General features: G+C 33.5%; 2 protein-coding genes across 2 annotated transcripts in view; one reads left to right on the top strand and one right to left on the bottom strand.

The window, feature by feature from the left end:
• Positions 1-18,640, top strand: part of Smp_163320.1 (ank repeat-containing, putative) — a 22,164-nt gene extending 3,524 nt beyond the window's left edge. The window contains exons 4-13 of the mRNA XM_018799187.1: positions 1,176-1,277; positions 3,429-3,443; positions 6,119-6,121; positions 8,736-8,828; positions 11,348-11,350; positions 11,535-11,607; positions 12,723-12,800; positions 15,302-15,349; positions 16,205-16,737; positions 17,959-18,640. Coding sequence (XP_018646649.1) covers positions 1,176-1,277; positions 3,429-3,443; positions 6,119-6,121; positions 8,736-8,828; positions 11,348-11,350; positions 11,535-11,607; positions 12,723-12,800; positions 15,302-15,349; positions 16,205-16,737; positions 17,959-18,186 — 1,176 coding nt within the window. The 3' untranslated portion in view covers positions 18,187-18,640. The remainder of the gene's footprint in view (positions 1-1,175; positions 1,278-3,428; positions 3,444-6,118; positions 6,122-8,735; positions 8,829-11,347; positions 11,351-11,534; positions 11,608-12,722; positions 12,801-15,301; positions 15,350-16,204; positions 16,738-17,958) is intronic.
• Smp_163330 (hypothetical protein) lies at positions 18,434-24,916 on the bottom strand (the record flags this gene model as incomplete). Its single annotated transcript, XM_018799176.1, has 6 exons — positions 18,434-18,596; positions 19,408-19,550; positions 21,149-21,204; positions 21,248-21,306; positions 23,349-23,558; positions 24,765-24,916. 6 exons carry the CDS (start codon positions 24,914-24,916, stop codon positions 18,434-18,436), a joined length of 783 nt encoding a protein of 260 aa, XP_018646648.1.

Raw genomic sequence — 24,916 nt, 5'->3', positions numbered from 1 at the left:
CATTTTAAAGTGTTTACAGTCGTAATCCGTAGTTATTATTTGCAGTTTTTTTAAAAGTTGTTTTCACATTGCGTTGTTATCGAATATAGACGTTAGAGTAAAAAAAAACAGCCGTCAGAATCTCTGATTTAAAACTGGTTATGGACGCGAATCTTAGAAGTTAAAAGTAACGAACGATTTAAGGTATATGTCGCTAGTCGTTATGGAAGTTGAATGAGGCGAATTTCTTGACTTTCCTATCAATCAGAATCTTGATTATAATGCTTAGCCTCAAAATAAATATCAGCTGTGGCCTGTGCTCGTTGTAGATAGTATCATGCTTTCTACCTTTATCGCGCCATAAATTCAAACAATAAAAAGTGAACTCATACCGCGTATCTGGTTGGTTCTGTGAAAAGTTTCTTCAACTAAGGTTCAGTTAACTTTCTTTGACTGTTCAGTCTAAGATTCATTTTATCTGAACAGCTATTTCCCTATATCCCATTAACTGGCTCATTCAGTCAGTCAGTCACAATGTAGAACTTCGTACGTACGTACATCAGTTCGAGTTGCCATACCACATTAGCACAGAGATGTAGTTGTCGATTCAAATCCCATAGTGGTAGAAGTATTAAGAGTATAAGCAGTATTCCGAAAGATTAGGGTTTGAAGATGTTATTCAAGGAGTATAATCCAGTGAAATAAATTTGGAAAGAGAAAAAAGATAGAGACATGAAGAATTCAGAAGATTAGAATTTGGCAGAACACAGAGAGTGGATGCACCTTCGCCATTGCAAACGATTTTGAGCCATATCATCCAAGGTCTCTAACCATCGATTGCTATCATCTCGCGAATCCCAACCAGGTAGTCTACACCTACCAACATGGCTCAGTCCAAATGTCAGTGACTTCATGGATTTGTGCCACGTTTTGGTCTGGCCTCCCCTAGCTTTCTTCCAGCCTACGCCTACACCATAAAACATCGCACGTCGGGGCAGTAGGTGGTTGGGCATACGTAAAGAGCCACAAACTGGCTCGTTAAGGTATGTACAATATTATTTAACCGTTATTAAGTTAAGAAAATGGTAGATTACCACTGTATCACGTAGGTACATACTTATCATTTCAACTAAATATTTTTTCTAACCCGTAATTTTCATTTGATCATTATTTTTTACTTTGAATCTAATCAACAGATGACTCAAGAACAGAAAGATTGGTTGTTAGCTATCGTTGACTGTGACCAACCGAAAATGACAAGAATGCTTAATCAACACCCTGAATTAGCCGTATGGAAGGTAATTTTATTTTATTTTATTTATATTTCGTAACAGCTAATGGTGAATGTGTGCTGTACAATCACATCGTTGTGTTTTTAGAATTCTCTTATTACGGACACTGCTTACAGTTCAAATTCATATGCCTAAATGTATGAACCAGGATAATGCTTAGCGTAATGTTTAATTAAAGTTGTTTTTCTTTGTAACTATTAAACTCGAACAAAGCCGTATGTAATTTTTAATAGCTGTTCTCAATTGTATTTCAAATTGGTGTTAATAAACTGCCGATCAATACTTTATCAATATACTAACCCATATTAATTTTACATAAGATTTGGAATCATTTTGCATTTAGAGCCTCAAAAAATTGTGTTGTCATATAGAATTAAGAAAAATAATCTTGTTGTACAACAATGATTTTAACCAATTATAAATGGAATGTGCTGCGGGAGTTCTTCATGTTTAAGGGAATGTCTATATTAAAATGGCTGTTAGTCATGTGGAACATTTTTCAAGGTCTATCATGTGACTTATGGCCCTGTTTAATATCACTTGATAAAGCGGCCAATCAAAATACCGACTCCTACAACTTTATCCGTGAGCTGACCAGTCACACACCAACCATCACTAATAGCCTTAAATCGACCCCGGATCCTTATCGGTCCTCGATAAAATAGCTTCTCACCTCCCCCTGCCCGTTGAGTCCAGAATACAATAATCATCCTCTGCTATACGAATATTATATTTCAGACATACGTAGTTTATATAAGAGGAGACCAGACCACATCAAACCATAACATAGAAAATAATAATTACACAAGATCAAGCTACTGTGGCTTTCAGTAGTAAAGATTGTAAATAGTAGATAGGGACTAAATTAGTAGTCGTAAATCGTATAATAGCAGTTGGTAGGTCAAACGAAAGCCTATGATGAAAGGGATATAAATATATCAGGTCTGGTTACTTAGTAATTATACAGTAAGAATATATATATATATATATATATATATATATATATATATATATATATATATATAATAGTCCATAAATAATTCCTGGAATTTACGGTTCATTTAGTCTTCTTCGGATATAAAACTGTACAAATCATTATCAGCGTAGTTAAATGAGTGTTATTTCAGTGTTCTTACGCCATAAGTCCGCAACCACTCAGTATGTAAATACATGAATATTCTGAGTTTAAGACAGCTCTCTGTATGAAAATAAATGTTAATTGACTATTTCTTCGTGTACATGTCGGTTTTCCCTACTCAGTAAGTTAACCTCTCCCATACTTTGTTTCCTCACTAGGGGTATGCTTCAATAGGTTTCGATTGTATGTCGTCAATAATCGTCAGTGATGCTACGTGAAGTATAATTTATTTTATTATTTCTAACTATAGTATGGAGGGGGCCGTCATTTTAATACAGCTTTATAAGTAGGGAAATATATTTAGTAATGACCATTGCAAACCTTCATTCTTGACCAGAAAACTCAATAAACCTGTCAAGAAAGATTAGTTCGATGTACATTTATTATGTATAGATATATTATATGACGTTGAAAATATAGTTACAATGTTACGTACTGCGATGCCAACAATGAATAACGAAAAAGTGTGTTTTTAACAGTGATGAAAAATACAGTCTTTATATAGCAATGGGAGACTGAGCAGGAAAAAACACTAGTTCGAGGTTGTACAAAACAAATTTTATGATAATGCTTCTTGAAAGTTGGTTTGGAAGATCTAATCACTATAATCTGACTAATAGCTTCAATTCTCATATGGTTATTACAACACATACGTCAACAGCTTGTTTAGCTGTGCCGATATCTGTTCAAGTGTGTATGTGTGTGTATGTAAATAGGTGGTAAATATGAGAACATACTTTTAATGTGTTCAAATGTATCTGAAGTTACTATATTCTCATAGTTTCATTTGACATACCATTAGCATTTACTTATCTGTCTGCTATAAAACATATATTACCAACTGATCGGGTCGTAATATTGATTTTCTATCTGTTTAATCATAAGCTGCTCAAGAATAATTATTTATACTTTACGTGTATGGTTGTGTATAACTTTCTTATAGTCTCATATGATCATGCACACGATCTTAGTGTATTTCGATTCTGGTTGATTGTCAATTATTTTTGTTTGTTTTTTAGACTAGTATCAATGGAGTAAGTGAAAGAAGTATTTTGTATAAAACTTATTAGTTAAGATAAATTACAAAAATATTGGATTTATTTTTTTAAACTCTATTACATGATTAAAACCTCTATGTTAACTGAATACACTTGGTTAAAGCTGGAATTGTGCCCAATAGTTAGAAATAAAGGAAGTATTTGAAATAGGCGTTACCAAGACTATAGTTCTTTCGATATCGTAACCGATATGTATTTGCGAAACAGCCGGGAAATTATTTTCTGGCTTTTTACGATATTTTGTAAGCTGTCTCTCCAGAGAACAAATAACTCTCGACCCCACACACCTTTTTTTTTTACATAGATCTGTACATTTCCCTAATTTTCTGTGGAATAATTTTGCTTATAGTAGTACTGTAACACATGCAAGGTTCACTCGAATAGAAACACTCTCAAGTAATATTTCCGATCATAAGTTTATTTGAATTGTATTACTAGCGTATTGTAGAACGACCAAATGAGCACTTCTGAGGTTAGGCCTAGGGTACTTGGGAAAAATAACAATTTGATTGATGAGATTGTAAATCCACATCAACTAATATAGTTAGGACACGTATTATGTATATCCTACCACCACCTGCCTCAATATTCAATGTCGGCTGTTGTAAAGTTAGGTGGGAAACTGGGGTGGTAAATCTAGGTTGAAGTTAATGTCTGCTGGTTTGAGTCATGTTAATAAGTCCAGAATACGTGGTTAGGGTTCGCGCTTATTATAACCACAGTTGTAGATGGTATAGCAGCTATCCTACAATCAATTTCGATTATGATTAATTTTGGTTAAGCCCGTTTATTAACTTACTTAACAGACAATGTTATTCGATTAGCAACAATTCGCATATTTCTTTGTACTATTATGATCACTATCATATCTGTATAAACGTGTACGCTTAATCACATGACAGACTCTAGCTAAAATATTGATGGCTTAGATATCGCTCAATGATTCATTTTCTTCCCTCTGCATATATGTACGCGAATCCTATTATTAGTCTTTGCTTTGCCTTGCTGTCCCCCTATGCTATTTGACTATAAACTTGCCTCTGTGTTTGCTCGCATAAACATATTCGCCTCTGCTTTAAACTCGCCTGGTGTGCCTATGGCTTTGTTATCTGCGCTATCCGCTAATAAACTGTAGTTTCCACTTCTTATTGCCTTCTGATTTCAAACACCGTCGAGATTTATGTGATGACATTTACAAAGGTGATTGATTAACAAAGCAAAGCAATTACAATGGTTGTTGTGCCTCCATATCAATCAAGATGGCGTAGATGCATTCAGTTGTTGTTGCCACTTAGATCATGAGTTCCGAAGCTGTCTTATACCTTTTTATCCCACGGGTTTATATTCTTTTTCTGGAACTGTATTTCCTATACCCACTCTTTTCTACAATTACTGATACTGTTACTACCTCTTCTGAGAGCCTCCAGGAAATCGCTATCATTCCCAGAACATTTTCACAAATTATTTGATATTCGTGTCGTTATTTTTCTACAGTCGTACTTGTATGGTTTGGTAACAGACCAATGTACGTTTATGCCAGGCCCTACGTCAATTATGACTTGAATGGTATTTATTTCATAATTTACTTTTTCAAATACAAATCATTGGAATCAGTAGGTTCCAATTCATTGTGATTCATTAAAAGTAGTTATAATTAGTTATCATTTTAACTTTGGTTTATATCTCATACCTTATTTTATGGACTAGTAAATTATTATATTTGATACACTTGTCACTTAACTCAGTTTACAGGGTTATATATATCTCTGTCTGACTCAATTCACTCTCATTGCAACCAAATGGTTAGAAATATGGTCAATTTGTAACTCAATTTTCATGTTAGTTGCAGAATTTTGATCTTACTATATTTGTAAATTATGCCCAGACTGTAAATTATTGGTTAATCAGTGTTAAGTGGTACTGGATTCACATGAACAATGAATCTATGTTCGTTTGAAATCGAGAGATTTTCTTAGCTCATCAGAATATGTATGTATGTATGTATGTATAAAAGCTCCGCAGTTAAGCCATCTAGTTCGAAAAACTCAACACCATCAAAGTATATATATATATATATATATATATATATATATATATATATATATATATATATAAGTTATACTTCAATATAACACATAATATCACTAACGCTCTACGTAATATGTGTGTTTTCGGGAGCCAATTACTTAGACTTGTGCTCGGTTATTAAGTTATATTCGATCATAATTTGTCTGTTTTATTAACTATTTTTAAAGTTACATAATCAGGGTTGGTAAATACATTAACATACTTTATTTTAACGCCACTCATTGAATGAATGTTTATTGAGATGTTCATATCTTTTCCTATGATGACAATAGTTTTATAGTTTTTTAACATATTATCTCCTTCTTAAAACCTTGATTACTTTTTAATCTTAGAAATAGATACGTTTCCTGTCGCATACAAAATGTTATAACACTAAACTTTGTTTTAGTTCCTATATGTTGTCATTTGATATTAAGAACTAATTAATCCCATCATGTCTTATAGTAATCGTACAACATTCAATTTTTTTATCCTCACTGATAACATATTTATTTTTCCTCTTATCCTTGTTTGGATACTGTTTTCAATCTATGGCGAATATGGAAAATTCAATTGAAAAACAGTATGTAAGTATTGCTATTCACATATGTTCCTTGATGATGTATATTATAATGTTATGCACTGGTTATTTAGTAATTTTGTGAGAGTATTTATTTATGTATCCTTTTATTTACGAATCAACTTATTCTATTGTGTAAGTTTTCACTTCACATTTGAAAAAATTTATACTTCTCTAATTTACTACTTTATAGTAGTGGTTAGTTATTCAACTCACCAAGTCTTTGATAAGATGAATAAAGTAAAATTAAATTATCAAAATTGTAAATCTAGTTCATATTGTTTATTTTGTTGGGAGGTAAAAAAGTATAAACAGCTTATACATTGGTTTCAATACGCTTTTATTTGGGACTGTTCCAAAGAAGCATGAAGAAGCTTCCATAGGCTCTAGAGAAACCGAAGAGATCCCATCCAATCAAAACCTGATAGAACCTTTTAGAATATCAACGTGATATGCTGTGATTAGACAATTGCATAGCTTTCCTACTTGAGTATTGGCTGGATTATAACAATGTTATAGCCTATACTGTAAACTATAAATACCCTTGTTTTTCTGTACATTTTTGACTCTTACCCAATAATCTCTTCCCCAGCTTTTCCCGTCTTTCGATTTGCGACTGCGGTTCTACATGTTTGAGTGCCGATAGTTTTGTGCCGTATTCTGCCGTAATCAAGAAGAGGATATAACATTAATCGACTCAACCAATGTTGAGTTTGGGATGTAAGGCTATTAAACTAGGTCGCCACATTAAAAAAAAAGACAAAGAAGCTCAGAAGTGCAAAAACCGTTAGAATGACTCAGTAGAAAAATACAAAAAGCCATGAGGAAAATATTTACGTAAAGAAAACCGAATTGTAAGATTGGTGGTCGCTGTGTCTTTCTTGGCGTGCACAGATCGAATTACGACACAACGGATCATTTTTTAGCAATCAGTTCAATGGAACCCATCACTGTACATCAACTTCATTGACAATGAGAAAGCGTTTGACAGTGTGGTTAGGAGAACATTATGGAAAGTTCTTCGACACTATGGAGTTCCTGAGAAGATTGTCAACATTATCTGAAACTCATACGACGGACTACAGTGCAAAGTAGCGCATGGAGGACAGGTGACAGATGCGTTTCAAGTGAGGACCGGAGTCAGACGAGGCTGTCTACTCTCCCCCTTCCTCTTTCTTCTGGTAGATGACTAGATTATGAAGACTTCGACATCTGGGAGAGGAAGTACAGAATACAGTAGACAGGTTGGATGCAACTGGATGATTTGAGTTTCACAGTTGACCTGGCCCTTGTATCGCATGCACATCAACAAATACAGGTCAAGACAACCAGTGTAGCAGCAGCCTCTTCATCAGTAGGCCTCAAAATACACCAAGGAAACAGCAATATCCTCAAATAAAACACGGAGAACACCAACCCAATCACACTTGATGGTGAAACTCTGGAAGATGTGGAATCTTTCACGTACCTGGGAAGTATCATCGATGAACAAGGAGGATCTGATGCGGACGTAAAGGCGAGGATTGACAAAGCAAGGGCAGCTTTCTTACAATTGAATAACATGTAGAACTCAAAACAGCTGTCAACCGATATCAAAGTCACAATCTTTAATACGAACGTCAAGACAGTCCTACTGTACGGAGCTGAAATGTGGAGAACTACTACAACCATCATCAAAAAGGTACAGGTATTTATCAACAGTTGTCTACGCGTGATACTCAATATTCACTGGCCGGATATCATCGGCAACAGCCTTCTGTGGCAGAGGGAAAACCAGCTTCCAGTTGAGGAGGAAATTATGAGAAGACGTTGGAAGTGGATAGGACATAAACTGAGGAAATCACCAAACTGTATCACGAGGCAAGCGCTAACATGTAATCCTGAAGGGAAGCGGAAAAGAGGAAGGCCGAAGAGCACATAACGTCGGGAAATAAAAGCAGATATGAAAAGGAAGAACAACAAGTGGAGAGAACTGGAAAGGATTGTCCAGGACAGAGTTAGATGGAGAGTGCTGGTTGGCGGCCTGTGCTCCTCCATGAGGGTGACAGGTGTAAATAAGTAAGTGTCTTTCTTGTTGTCTTCTGACATCAACGATTTTATTGTATCCCTTACACAGCTTCGGTTAAACCTCAATATTTTATGACTTATTGTCATTTGTCTGTTTATTGAATATCAGGCTACTTTTACTTTGTAACTACCAACCTTCGTTTTTGGTACCTACTAACGCGTTAGATTTTTGTCGATGCTTGTTTACAGCCTTGTAAATAGATATACTTTTAACTATACATAAAGAACATTTCAGAAACATGTTTTATTAAATATCCGAAATCACCTTATGTCTGATGTCTTTATTATTGATACCTAGTAGTCATAAATTAAGAATATTGCACCTATACCACATTCACGGTACTGTCAGTTGTTAGGTAGGTATCTGACCGGTACAGCAAACCTTAGTCGTTGTTAAATATTAGCTGGATCGTCTGTATATCTACTGGAACCTTGCTAACGATTATTTCAGTAAAATATTCAACTATATTTTATCAACCATGTTTAATTTACTTTTGAGGAACTATTTTTACTTTTTAATGGATGAGCCATGTTTGCATTTTTTCGATCTACAGACTGCACTACATTATGCAGCTAAATATGGAGATTGTGCTGCTATCCGATTGTTACTTGGAAATTATCATGTTCAAGTTGATGCTCAGACATGTGTAAGTTTTATACATTACTTACATACGTTTAATTCTATTGTGATTAATGAAATGCAGATGATATAGTCGTATTTGGTGAAGACGCTGACAAAATATAGTCTTTTGATCACCAAGAGCAATAATACAAGGATGTTTGAGATGCGTTTTTTCCCCTATAAATGCGAGATTTTGCTTCAAAACTGGTCTGTATCAACAGCTGAACTAGTGATAAAGAGTAAAGTTATTGAGTAAATTGACTTTACTTATCTAGTAAAGGCGGATATCTGACGAAGTATCCCCATTAATTTAGAAAGATTAGTTGGCGTTTGCCTACTTGAGTCACTTTTGGCGTAGACGCAATTTCTCTCTGCAAACCTATAGGCGTGTATACTGAGCAGCAGTCTTATATGTACTACTTTATTGTTGTGAAACAGGGTTTACGAAAGTAGAAGACAAATTAAGCTACAGGTTTCTATCATAAGTATCTTCAAAACATTGCTCACGTTTTGTGGAGCGAGCAGTTTAGAAATATTCAAGTTGGGCATAGGGTACTAGGCAAGATAGGCAAATCGGTTGATTAGATCTCAAACCTACATCAACTGAGATGATTATGACATGTTTAAGGACCTGGTTGAGGTCCGTGTGATAAGCTCGGTCAGTTCATAATGGTCTAGATTCGTTCAATATCTATCTTCCTTTCGATTTTTAACTCCAGTATTCCTCCACACATACCTTTCCACTCTGTATTTTTGCTATGAAGGTAGCTTTTAGTGAGGGAATTCTCAACTACCGAAATTGATGAGTAGAATGATAATCAGTAGTTAAATGCAATGACGTAATATGATCCAGTGATGGATACTTATAAACCCATATAATTGACTTCCTTACGCCTGTTACCCCCAATGGAACCTAGGCCGCCGACCAGCATTCTCCAACCTACTCTGTCGTGGGCCTTTCTTTCTAGTTCTATCCAGTTGTTGTTCATTCTTCTCATGTCTGTCTCCATTTCTCGTCGTAATATGTTCTATGGTCTTCCTCTTCTCCTTTGGCCTTGAGGATTCCATGTGAGGGCTTGCCTTGTGACGCAGTTGGGTGCTTTCCTTAATGTGTGTCCCATCCATTCCCAGCGCTTCTTCCTCCGCTGGAATCTGGTTTGTTCTCTTCCACAGTAGATCGTTGCTGATAGTGTCTGGCCAATATAACTGACTTAGGCCTCCGAATAATTAGAAATCAAAGACAAGACCTCTAACCAGATGAACTTTTTCATGTAATAAAATAACATTCTTGTATGCGAAATATGAGCACAAAGTGAACATAATAAAATATTATGGGAGATTGAAGGAAACTAGCTTGTAGGTCATGTGTTCTCTATTTAATTCGGACCTTACTGCTAGGCTTTATTTTCTGGCGTCGTATCACTTTTCCCAATATGTAACCTTTCTTATTGTCGTTGCTGTCACATTATTCTTATCTCTTCTGCAGATCATCATGTTAGTTTTTATCTCGTAGTGCTAATGTAGTATAGCAACTTATATCAGCCCATGTTAATGATGTCTGTCTGTTTGATCAATAATGATTACACACAACATTTTTTCTGATTTCATTTGTCCTATTTAAAATTTAAAGTATGTACACTCACCCATAAAATAATAGATTATCTAAGAGTAAAGTATGGTAAATAGTTTTTTAAAAATGTAACTGAATAAAAGATTTTAAAGTAAATTGTCAACATACTTCTTATTTGTGTACACAATATTTGGATACTTCAGTATTGTTGTAGAATTGTTGATGAGTATTCTGCGTCAACAAATCTCCTTACACAAAGATTGAAATACGAATGTTTTACTGTTCTACTTCTATTTCTTAAAGTCAGCGGTATTCAGTATTAAAACTACACTAGATAATTGTTGAATAATTTGCTTAGTCAAGTACATTTGATTTAAATTACTGCAGGTATTCAGTATTCAGGCTAAAAGTAGCATGGGTTAACATTAATTATGTAATGATGTGTACATGTCGAAATAGCCATTTAGGGTTACCCCAGCTTCGGTCTGGGCACCCGGGCAGTATCACAACCCATACACAAATCAAATGACTTGTGTGGCCCACGTATATTCGGTGCCCCTTTGTACCAATGTTTATATGTTCAAATAAATAATAAATAAATATCAGGGTTACCTGAATCTCAGTAGTTTGCTCCAGTTTATGTTCATTCTTAAAAAATTCACTCATATCCGAAAGAACTTACGTAAAAATGTTCAAACTACAGGTCGAACTAATTCCATTGTACTCCGAGGATCTAACAGCAGGTCATGTATATGAAACTATCATGGTCTCGATACGGATAATGTCACGATTTACTCCTCTCCGGTAAAGTAATCAAGAGCGATGTATAAACTACCCAACTTTTATTAACACAACTATGATAACTAAACAAAATATTTGAAGTCATGTGTTGTTTTTTTAAAAAAAGGAAAATATCTTGATTCTGTTTTTCTGTTTTTATTTCTCTTTCCATGTTACTGCTTTCATTTCCACAGGAGGTGAGTTTTTATAAACAATTAGTGTTATTTACGTATGTGTTAATTAATTTTTCAAATGCAAAACAGTTTATAATATGTTCTATGTTGTAGTTCCTCGGTTATATACTCAATAAATCTTGTCAATAAATCCGATCGATATAACTTTATATTTCTGTCAATGAATAATATATATAATTTATTGTAGGGTATGACTCCTTTACATTTGGCCGCTGCCAACGGGAATGAAGATGTTATACTCTTATTAACTTCCGTGTACAGTAAGTACATCTGTTCATTTATCACTATCATTTTCAGTAATTATTTATAAACCGTTTGGAACGATTTGCCGAGTTGCTATTCTTTAGTCTAATGCTATTTTTTTTCTGACCTTATCAAGAATTAGTTTACACTGTAGTAATGAAAGCTATGATTTGGAATTATTATATGAATTACACTAATCTGTATATATATACATATATTTATTCATTGTGATGTGATCGTGTGGGCGGCTACAGACATATGCGCTGTTAAGTTCCAAACTATAACGGAACTATTGGCGAACAACTGTTCATTACATATTGGTTTTCTTTAGTTCTCCATCTGATATCATTCTGATAATGGAAAATCCTAGACAGACCACATGTTGTTGCGAGGCTACATGGTATATCGAGATCCAAGTGTGAACAGTAGGCTTATTTACCTGTCTAATGTTTATACCCATATTTCCCTATCTGAATGAGTTCAATAATTTATATATGTGCGTATTCAGTGGGCTTTTGGTGATACAGCTACTTACACACTCTTAATATTCTTACTTTGTGCAATTGATGGGGCAAGAATTGAGAAGTATGCATTAGTAATTGAACTGAATTGACGAACAAAACAGTCTGTGACAAAAACCGTCATCTTATTAAAGTAATTGCTACCAACTTTTTAAATGTTTCTTGGCTCTGTATTCTTATAAATATGTTCCGAATAAATACTTTATCCGTCATTAATTCAAGATTTATACTTTAAATGAAGTGATTTGTAATTTATTTTAAAGGTTCAGGTTAAATAATAAATTCACAAGATAATCAGTGTTCTAGTAATTTAACGGAAAATACATTCATGAGTTACATATATTTTCATAGTACATGTCGAGTACTTTAGTGGTATGGAGAAAACAATTACGTTTATGTTGGTTATATGTTTGTTTTCAATTTATTACTTATTATTATTATAAATAGTGTAGTATTTTCTTTTGTTTAAATATAAACATATTTGTAATTACGCCTTATATGATTCGCTTTCAGATGTTCTATTGTACCAAACTTTTATCTATAATTAATAAGAATAAATAACGGATAACAGTTTCAACTTGATCATGTATTATTCATTTGCTTTTATATAGAAGCTAGAACTGATATACGAGATTTTTGTGGACGGTTACCAAGCGCTTATCTGCCCAAAGAAAAGGAGGCATTAGCAAGTGAGTTTTCATCCTTGCGTCGCTCATCATTATTACCCTTAGCGTATAAATTTGGTTTATCTCGTTTCTCCCCCCTGTTTTGACTTTCTTTTATTCATTGTTGAAACATTTAATACGTACTTCCAAATCAAGATCGATTTAATCCTCTATTATGGTAAGCTAATGTGCGTAAACAGAATTCTCAGCTATCCCTATAACTTACTCACCGACACTCTATGTGGGAGAATTTGAGAGTTGTCTCGCTGTTCTTTAAATTCGACTAATTTCTTGATAGCATCCGCGACTATGACAGTGAATTTCCAAAGGGCTATTAAAAAAATGGTCAGCAGGCACAATGGAAAAATCCATTTGTTTTCTATCATAAGGCATAAAACTATCAATAAAGTTTGTGAGATTTATATTTCCTTTGTATAGAGACCATCATCCCGTATCAAGACGGTATTATCCGTTCATAGATTGGGCTTGACTGATATCGTTAATCAATAATAAGTCATTACCTGAATTTGAAACACTGTCAGTCACATTCTGAGAAATAGCAGTCTGGATAATTCCCTCATGTAGTATAGATCATATTTTCAGATAGTAGGTTATTTAATATTTATATTTGACACTAAAATTATTTTTTGACTCAGTATGCACTGTAAAACATCTAGTTTTATACCACTGATAGTCAATTACTGACTATTCCTATGATGTTGTAAACAGGTTCTTCCTTCTGGTTTGTTATTCCAACTATTCACTAAAAAATTTTGCTATTATAGGACTGGTGTGAAGATAAACGTCATCTTTTCAGTGTTAAGAAAATGAGCAATATCCGACATTTCTCCGTTCATTTAATGTGTCAATGCTGCATATAATTGTTATTTTTACTGGGGACTTCATGTTAACGATCTAAAGCTATTTACATGTGCCTTCTGTGAACACCTTACTACATCACATTCCGGCTTACCGGATGAAGAAGTCAAGTAAAGTGAAAGGTAGGGTTTTAAATGAAATCCTCAGTGAAAATCGTGTTCTTATATTTTGCATTCAGACACTGAATGAGCATGGAAATGTAAGATATTGGACACGTTGAACATTAATAAGGAATTTCACGGATAGGTATCCTACCTCACCGACCTGTCCTGACTTGGAGTCATGAATCTAAATCTAGTAATTTATCGTAATATAGCTTATAATGGTGCTATACATGTATTTACTTTTTAGTATTTTTCTGACCTTTCGACTAATGTCTTTTATGCTACTAGAATGTTAAATGCAATTCAGATTTCGTAAGTTGATGGAGAGGCATTTCGAAGCATGTGTGCATAAAAGACACTTGTTGCTGTTTGAATCATAACTTATTTTACTATTGTTCAGTAGTGTTTAACTTATCCTGGCGACAAACAGTAAAAAAACGTATCATTCACAATACCCACACATTTTTGATGTTGTGAAATATTATGTTATCTGTGCAAAACTTATATTTCACATAAATGTTAAACTGTTTGTAGTATCATTATTCTCAAAATATATATGCAACACCTTTAACCCAATGACCGAGTTACACTTAAAAATACATAACTTAAGATTTATTTGCAAGCATGGAACCATTACTGTAAATAAAATGTAAACACATAGCCTCATATTATGAGAGATTAGAGCGTCATTTATACAGTAAGAAGCATGATCAAAGAATAGAATGATGACACATACTGTACATTAAACAACAGTACGCAGTTGTATCAAGTGAGAATACTAGCAAATAATAAAAACGAACTATTACTGTTTAAGCTTCTAGAGACTGTCAAATGTTATTGAAATTACGAAGTGATCCAAATTAAACAGCCATTAAAAACTCGGGAGGCAATGGATGTCTATTTCGTCCTAGTGGGAGCCTAACTTCAATCAGTCCGACAACCTCTACGAACCTGCATACTGATAATTATCATGTGTTCATCAATAACTAACTTCGAGAAGAAATTCTCGGAGCTCCAGTGAGAAGTTGTGACTAGCGGAGTCCAACTGTGTCAAGTATGAGTCAGTTCCCCACCGAAAACGATGAAAGGTGGGTATACAATAACGCGAGCTAGCTGGAGTTGAACCCGTTGACCACCAGATTCCCGCCCAGCAGTTTAAAAGTTCTCGATGCGAGACCTAAAGGTCTTGGATTTGATCTATGATGGAGTCGTGGATGCGCGCTGCTGAGAAGTCCCATATTAAGACGAAACAGCTGTCCAACGCTTCCTGGTTTCCAGTGGTTTGTTTTATGCATGTTGTCAATTTTCAACGCATGTATTTTGCATGTTTGCGCTTGTTATGACACTACTGTTGTTTCTTTTACAAAGCTATGGTTCAGTGGTGGTTTAAGCGCATAAACTGTGTTAAATGTGATAATGTTTTATATATTTTACTTCGGTTTGAGGAGCCTGTGTAAATTTCTAGTCCTCACTAACTTAATGATAAGCGTATGAAATTGCACTATTATATTGAGTTGTTTTTTTACTTGCTGTTGTGTTTAGAATACCTTCCAAATCCTTTGCGCGTCCTATTGCAAAATTGTAATAATCGTAAGTGAGAGTTCGCTGTTTTGCTTTGTCAGGTTTCAATAAATATATATATATATATATTCGTTTGTATTTTGACCAGAATCTTGAAAAGAAGCCTAGAACATACACAACTACCTGTTACGTAGTAAAAATGTCCAATTACATACTTAGCTTATTATCAGCTCTGTTATGCCTAACATACACAATAATATTCATTCTAAAATGCTATGAACACCAGCTTTTCTATGGAACACAGTATTTTTTTTTTTAAGTATTACATTACCTCAGAACTTGATGAATAACTGGATAATTTTTTCATCAAAACAATCAATGATAAAAACTTGTAATGGGTATCCATGGAACTACGAATGTGAACAGACAATAATTATTAGATATTTGAATTTGATGTATATGACAGTTCAAATTTTATCAGTTTTAATAAATCTTGGAATAAGTTGACTTTCAAGTTAGTCCGATTTTGTGTCTATCCAAACGTTTACGGAGATGTATACGCAACAGGTATTTAGTGAATTTTCATTGGACATCTATTGATAGATTTATCAACGGCTTGCAAAGAGTGGTTGTATGAATGCTAGCTGCCCTAAATATCTTGTGCTAATCAACAGGTTTATAGAGGCATTTAATTGACAAGTGTTTCAGGTCTCAGAACACAGTACGAAATTTCGGTATTTGTAGATTACATTTTCGGGTTACATTACCATTTTTCTTGAAATTACGATTGAGATCTTTGGAGATAATGTATAACAAGTTTGATGCACTTGGTAATAAATATAACTGATATTTTGAACATAAGTAACTTTAATGTGATTTCTTTTAAGATCTCTGAATCCATTTAATTAACTTCTTCACTTGCAGATTTATATTTGTTAGTGAGCCAACCAGAAACAAATCGACTGTCGTCTGATCCTGTTTCAAACGAAGATAATAGTAATAATGAATGTAGTAGTGATTGTGGGTTAGTGAATAATCTTAATGCTCTACCTCCTACACCAATTAATTCTCATTTCCCATGGAGTCAAAATAATCAGAAATGCACAGAAGAATCGCGTCGACAATCATCTCTTTCACGAGGTCTAGGTTCAGTTCGTAGCTGGAAACGTGATTCTTCAAGAGATAGGCATAAAATGTACAAAACCCTACCATCTGGAGTAGTCAATAAAATAATATGCTTTCCAATGGTAGACTTGAAATTCGTAAATACGGGTTCCAGAATTCCTACAGTCAAGCTAAAATTTGATGATCCCAAAAGATTTTTCGATTCAAATTTCCGGTATGATGATGTAAAACTCATCCAAAATGTATACACACATATTCGTCAGAGACGTAAAAGAGCTTCATTTTATTATAATCCATGTAATCCTGAGAGTACTAAATCATCGGAACCAAATGTAAGCTATGTTTTATTATTTTCACTTAGTAAACATTTCAACCCGTAACTCTAACTTCTTTATTCAAACACATCTATTCATTTTGAAGGTGGATCAGTAATTAAAAATCCGTAGTTGCATTTTAGCAATCTACGCAATTTCCAGATAACGATTCGACTGTTAAAATATATAAACTAACAAGATTTTCGTTTTCAATGTCCCTTAACAAACGGTAACAGTAATTTTACGGAAGGATTAAAGATGAACTACGTATATCAAGATTTTGACGTCGAAAGAGGAGCAAGGTTTTATGAATGTTAAGCGATTGTTTGCTGGTTTAAGCGCTCGAATGTCAGGCAAACAGGACGTAGTGCTTTCCCTATGAAGGCTTAGACAACTAAATAATATTTACTAGTCCTTACAGGATATATGGTGTGGCTCATGGTTTTATGTGCGAACTTGTAGTTAGTTACAACTACACTAGCAAGTAGACGAGTTGCCACTATGCAAAGATCGTAAGTGATACAGGTAGTCCAGGCTGATAAGTTGATTTCCTATTCTGAAGTAACTTTATATATATATATATATATAACCCACCATCATTTAACTTCTCGGGTGTATGAATCCTTTAGCTTGTTTCCATAAATTCGTCAACCGTACTTAATGTAACTGCTACCTTTATGAAGGTAAAGCATATCTACACCCACTACTAACAATTCTTCAAATCTCTGTTATGCTGGATTAATGTTACATTTTACTGACATTCATGGACAAAAACCTAGATTCATGCAATAAATTATGGCCTATTGCCACTCACTAAATTGTAGAAAAATCACTAATTATTCTTATTTCCGAGGGACACCTTATCCCAATATACATCGCAGATAAGATCTGTTTTCTGAATGATTACATGTCTTAGATATTAAAGAGTAACTTTCTTGCCTACAGTACCTATGTGTTAGTGTTTAGTCCACCAGGACCGTCACTAAAGTTGGGTCTACTTATTGCAGGTTGATTATTTTTAGGCTTTAAAATATCCCATCTGTTCACAACTTTTTAATTAATGACAGAATTATAATCAATCGATTATTTCGACTGTGTACTTGGTTTTTTTTCGTAAGTTTCATAATTTTCATCCCATACTAATAAAGTGTGTTGAGACAATTTTACACTCGTTACACAACAGCAAAGTATAAAATTGTCAATTATCTACAATTCTTTCTTGATTTTTTGCATCATTAGGTAAAAGATAATACTGGGCGCTTGGGACCATCAAATTTGCGTTCAACTGTTGGTCGTCAATTAAAGCGTCACATACATAATACTCGTATCGCGATGTCGGCGACGCAAAACAATGAACTAGCTGAACTTGTAAACAATAATGATAATGATGATGACGATGAATTTACTGATCCACCAACTCCAACAAATGAACCGAATGATGATGAAGAGAAACAACAGTACAAATAAATATTTTGTGCCCTATGTTTTTTTTACTTTGAATCCAAATTGCTTTCACTTTTTTCCCCCAGTTAGTAACTTGTGTATCGAACCAATAATATATTCATCTATTTGCTTTCTTTTTTAAAATAACTTTTTTTTCAGAAAACAAGATTATATATATTCATAATATATTTTGTGCCAAAATTTTAATCTGGGATTTAATAAATGATTGGTAATAAAATTTTCTTTTGGTTAAAAGTAAAGAAAGTATATTCTATTGATTTACTTCCTCCTTTTTTATTGCATCAATATCCTTGTATGAAACATCATGACTAGAATTGCTGTGGATATTTGTTTGATCACAAGTATTATTTTTATTTGAACGCTTAAGAAATTGCATCATTATATTTGAGCTACCATAAGATTTAATCATTTTCCTGTAAATAAGTAATGGAAAATAAAAATAATTCATATTGAATTTAATTTGTTGGTGGTCTATAGTTAAGTTTTATTTCTGATAGAAGCAAAAGTATCAAAATTAACTAAATGAAATAGAAAAGGAGTTACTTTTTGTTAAGATTGAATGATTAATGCTGACTGCAACAACAATAATAACAGAAGTTTGAATATTACAATGATACTTATGTTTGTGACCATAAACCAATTTCAAAAGAGCTTGACAGATATGTAGAAATAGTTAAATTGATCATTTAGGCAAGTATGCTGGTTTGTATAATTTTGAAAAGATAACAGTACTATGTGCCAGGCGTATGTCCGACCTCGAAAATAAACCTTATAGATTATATAACAAACGTTTTATTTTGGATTACAGTCTTTTGAACTTTACTCATAATTTAGGTTTTATGTTCCATTTCAAAGCTACATTTCAGCCGTATGCTTCATGAAGACTGTTATCATTAATGCTGACTACTGCCAACTATCAAGAAGCACGTTATACAGAAACCTTAAACTGTAACAAAATTATGATAATGAGAGTGATCTTTATGCTTTTTTCAGGATGAAAAGAGTAAAATCGTTCCTAATCGCGAGACCAAATAGATTTTGGAAGATTCTTAGATGACATCATCAAAATAAGTCATTAGTTAGCTATTGACAAAAAGTAAGATTACTTGTTCCAACAAAAGGAACGGATTACGAAGTATTCAAAAGTAGTAATGGCAATGTGACATTGGAACTCTTTCAAGTGTATACATAGTTCTAAAATATTTTCTATTTATTTCAACTCACTTGTGTTCTTCTTCTTCTTCACTAATAGGTTTAATACAATTAGGCTCGTTATACGTGGAATTGTTGACCTGAGACGTAACGGGATATTTAATGACAGATACATTGTCCAGATTGTGTGCAAGATCAGTGAGAAATTCATATGCCTGAAATTATAGTTTACTTATTCATCATTTAGAAGTTAATCGCAAGATAGATTTTTGCAATAGAATACGGAAATACTTTTAAAAGAATGCGTTCTTTAGCATGGTTAGTAGTTGAATTGATTTCTTTACAAGCATTGTTTTCCGTAAACATGATTTTATCTTCATATTTAAAGTATAGAGATCATAGTAATTTGGTATTACGAAACGACTAAGTATAAACACAATGATTGCGATAACAGAATGATAACTAAGGTTCGTTGGGTAGCTGCTTCGTCTTTATCAGTCAGAATTTTGTGTAGATATTTTATGAGTTAGGACATTTAACGAAGACAACGTATGCACTGAATCATTCACTCATTCGACTAATTTGTTGACACTAATTCAAAACGTAGGCGCGCATTATTAAAGAGTTTCAAACTAGGATCAAACAGCTGTTTAGGGTCCTTCGGTTTTCGGAAATTGTCTAGCTGGTATCACTTAGTGGTTGTCATCATAATCAATAATAAACTGGATTGATTACAAGGGAAATATCACTGTCTCAGTCGATAGGGACTAACAAACTGCCGGTAATTTTAGTAATTATCATACACTCAACTCCATCCAAAGGGTTAAAAATAACAGCAAATTAATCAAATACCCACCAACGAAGTTATTGGGTGATAATTGTAACATTAATAGTTTTATTAAACACTTCGAATGATTAGAATGTTATCAGTCAGTCACAACGTAGAACTTCGTACGTACGTAGAATGTTATAGTATGTCCCAGTTAGTGAATTTTATAACACTGCAATAAATACAAAGTTACATCAATGTGAAACACTGGCCAATAAAAAGTTTCTTTTTTTTTCAATTCCCAATACCGCCATCTTTCTTACTACCGGTAGTTTATTTATTTAGAAAAATTGTCGCCTAAACCGTTTAAAATAGTCATAGCTGGGTGATTAAGTAATTTGTTTTACAAGAAATTCTAAACTGATAGTTGCAGAAGGATGTTTTCAGCTTTTAAAGACAAGTGTTTTAGAGAAACTCGCGATTCAGAATGTAGTTTATGTAGTAACTAAAAGCTATGTAATTGAAGATCAAACAACATTTCTGAAGTATTGTTTTGACGACTGTTTACGATTATTATTTTTAGTGTCTCTTAAATTTTGGCTACCTACATCATATTAAAATTCAAGAGTGGTTAAGAGCTACAAAAACAATCGTCTAAATAATCTTTAGGATAGAACTGATTCCATGAAGTTAATTTCAGTTCTTGAAAAGTATCGTTTAACACACTACATACAAAAGAATGTGAGTAACGGTCATTACTTTATTCATCTGAAAAATAAAATTAAAAACTAAAATGTATAGAAATCCCAACTTTGTTGTACTATACTTGTTTATAATTGGATTCAACTGGATCCAGCCACTCATAAATATCATCATCGTTATCTAAAATGACCTTTAATCAGAAGACAAATTAGAGAGTTATGATGTAGTATGAAGCATACAGGCATTCTTGAATGCACATCTGCCATGATGCCCTTTGAACTTGTGGTTATTATGGTATATGAATACATCTACACAAATAAGCTTAACACATTGAGTAATTACTTGTTTCTCATAATTATGAGCAAATAAACCTGCCATCATAAGTAATTTCTCAGGATCTTCAAACATAAGTAGAGATCTAAAAAATAATAGTATAATTACCTGAGGGGCAAAAATAAAATGGTTGTTTTTTGTTGATTCCAACTTTCCATTCATAAAATCTGAAAAGAATTAATAGTTCTACGTAATAAGAGTTGAATTTAGATAGGATAGAGGTAAGTGATCAAATCAAACTATTACAACATTAGCACACTTTATTTATTATTATTATTTATTATTATTACGAATAAAATCCCTCAAAAATATGAAAAAGAAAATAAGTGATTTCTGGTTAACAGAATTAGCTATAGGTAGTTTTAGGCTATAATGTTCATGAAAGGTATACAATATGAATTCATAAACTTTAAAATTGGAGTCGGAAAAACCTTAGACGATGTCGTAGTATATTGTAATTTTATGGTTTATTACTAGATATTTACGTGGTTTACTTCAAACTTATTTTTCATCTTCACGTAGTCCAGGTGATGCTTTGGACAGGCACGTGATTGGAATTTTCATTTAAAACAACAATAAGAAAATTGATGAGCCACAATTTTAGTGTAAGAACAGAACGGAGTTAAAGACTTTATTAGCAAAGGAAATGGACTATAATAACTAGAAGTTTGACAGCATTATGTCGATACATCATGTCTTAAATCCTCATAATAACGATTGCGTAATGTTTTCCTGCTGGTTTAAGATGCTTGCGAATTAAATGATTGATCCATTCTAATACAGATGGTTTTATTGCGGACCCGATAATGGTAGGTGGCACATAACACTTCAAAAATTAGTCATTAATACGAGAAGTATGAGGAAAACTTAGTATTCAGGCAGAACAATTTGAAGTACAATTCAGTATATAGTGACGAAAGAACGGCGAACTAAAAGTAAGAGCAACCAATCGAAAAAGGGCAAGGGTTATGTGAAATATCGAATTAGGAGAAAAGGCACTTGCGGTTGCCGTTACCAATAAGACTCCAGCATTATCAATAAAAATTGAGTAATCGCTTAATCACCTTGAAAGATACTTGTGGACATATGACGATGACCACATAATATAGAGTCTGCAATTTTAATTAGATATTTCCTTATCGAAAGAAATAGAGGTATGAGTATAATTTATGAGCTGTTTAAGTGGGTTTAATAAAAAACAGTTTCATATTTTCAGCTGTGGTAAATGAAGGATTATCTTGACTTGTAAATAAACAAATTAGTATGGCAATGTAGCGACATTTTGGAAAATAATTAGACAAGTTGTGAGAATTGCAGAACAAATTATATGTGATATTGAAATAGATGAAAATTACTAAATAACTATCGATGTGCAGGAATGAGATACACGGAAGTAAGGGCGGAAAGCAGATTAATTATAACTTTGACTAACTAACTTCCCAGATAACCAGTTCTTGTTTTACAAGTATGACAGAGGGATCAACTGCTATAATTTAAATCTATCTAAACTACAGAGTACCTGACCGGCTATCGTCTGGATGAAGCATTTGATCCTACTGACTGCCTAATTAGGTTTTCTATCTCACTATGAACTGACCAGTAGTATAATATATGAATAACTTTTATTTTTGATACGTAAATGCTAATTAGATTTAATCAATACTTCAAATGTGAAAATATTAAACTAACAGAATTCCAAGTTTTTGGTAGTTTTTGTTTAGTTTTTCAGTACCAACCAATCAAAAGAGGAATCGTGGGTTTGGATCAGCGCTTGTCGTTTTAGAACGCATAAACTGAATTTCTTATGGCACAAAAGACGTTGGTACGTAGTCTATAAATTTAATCACAGATATGCTTATATTTTATATACATCCTTATCGTATGGTAGATAGTTAATCGTTAAGTAAAATCTTGAGTAACCGCAAGCGATATGCAAGCGATTACTAATTCAAACTATGCAACCTTCTAAAGATGTATCCTTCTATCAAAATAGAGGGGTGGTTAGATGGCTCAGACAATCAACAACTGTCGCTTTGACTGTGTTTCAAATTATCCAACAAGCTATGGGTGAATAAATCACAGTTAAATTTCCTAGTAGCATATCTTACTTACAGCCTATTGTACCAACTACCACGTAGTAGTTCTACCGTTTTTAGCTAAACATTAAGTTTATCAGTATAAGTGATAGTCATGATAGGATAGAACTTACCCCTGAACCACAACTACACATCGTTTGCCTTCTTGCAATGAACACTTGTAAGAGCGTTTATCTAATAATGATTCAATACGAGCGTTGAAGGTGTGGAAAGTGGAAGTTGAGTCTCTATGAATAAATGCAGGAATCAAACCCCAGCGCATCACTTGAAGTGAGTGGCCTTTGTCCTTTGTATCAGTGAACTGGTTTGAAACTAGCACTGGTCTAAATAAAATTTAAAAATATGAAATAGAGTATTTTTGTGTGAGGATGATTCTGAAGAATGTCAGTGAAACTATCAGAGTAACCCGTTGATAGTAGTCTGTAGTAGGTCGTCCACGAATGAGCAGCTGTGTTTCTAATGAACAAAGTAATTAGGACAATAGTCCAAATGACAAGTGGTGTCTAATTAAGAGTAAAACGACAGAACATTGAGGTAGGTTACAGTTTCATATCATAATTTCCCTAGAAATGACTATGATAAATGCAGAGAACTATAACCAACCACTTATCGTTTGATGAGCTCTAAAAATCCAAACATCAACCTCGACACTGGCAACTGTCTGTTAAACTATTTCTCAGCTATACAAATCATTATCATTCTAATATATCTGGAAGTATGGAAATAGAATTCGCAAATATGTAGGCCTATTGCAGTGTGGTTGATTATCTAAACACTAATCACATGAAACAATGTTTTTCACTAATAGCTAAGTTAGCATTACAACTCACTAAAATGAACAATAATGCCAGAAAACTATCAAAACAAGTGGTATTCTGCGTAATGAAGCACGAACATGCGGTGAAATTCCCACTTCTAGAAACAAGTTTGACATACGTTAATATCCGGACTAGTCAGTCAGAACTTGAAAGGAAAGAATCCTGGAAAGATTTCACATTCTACAAAACAAAGGTTTTTCCATGACTAGAGTGTTAGATTAAACAGACGAGATTCCAGAAGTAAGCATAGAGTGAGTATAGTAGTGCATTTTTAATATTATATATATACTATTACTAAAACTTAAATGAGACTTTTTCCAGAAAATTAACTATGGTAACAATATAGCAGAAAGTTTTTTATTACACTATACCATTGTATAATGTAGCTATTACTTTTCATGAAATATAAAAAACTTCGGCCATCTTCACAACTACTTTGACCATTTTTATGCTTTCCTGTTTAGAATACAACAGAGTCAAACTAAGAAGCCTCAACACATACGTCGTTGGCTTCTAAAGGAGATATCTTCCTTACAATGTAGATATTCGCGATATAATACTAATCCAAGCTATTTAAATAGCTTGGATTTATTAAATGGTACGAACTGTAATATATAAGTTAGATAGTGATAAGCTCATCCAAAATATACGCAACAAAGCCCAAACCTCATTATATTATCTTTGAAAATGTTAAGCGAGGAACAAACATACGTGAATGATCCTGGAGATATATTATAAGACGGATTATACTTTTGACCACCAGGAGCATTGTGCCAGCTAGGCTGCCCTATTTCTTTGTTGTTACGAAGATTAAGATGGCATTTGGCACATATTGTGCTCGGCTCCAAGGCACTAAATGTCAT

Source organism: Schistosoma mansoni (genome assembly GCF_000237925.1).
Source record: "Schistosoma mansoni, WGS project CABG00000000 data, supercontig 0149, strain Puerto Rico, whole genome shotgun sequence".
In the NCBI taxonomy this organism is placed as follows: domain Eukaryota; kingdom Metazoa; phylum Platyhelminthes; class Trematoda; order Strigeidida; family Schistosomatidae; genus Schistosoma; species Schistosoma mansoni.
This window is presented reverse-complemented; position numbering and strand designations above follow the sequence as displayed.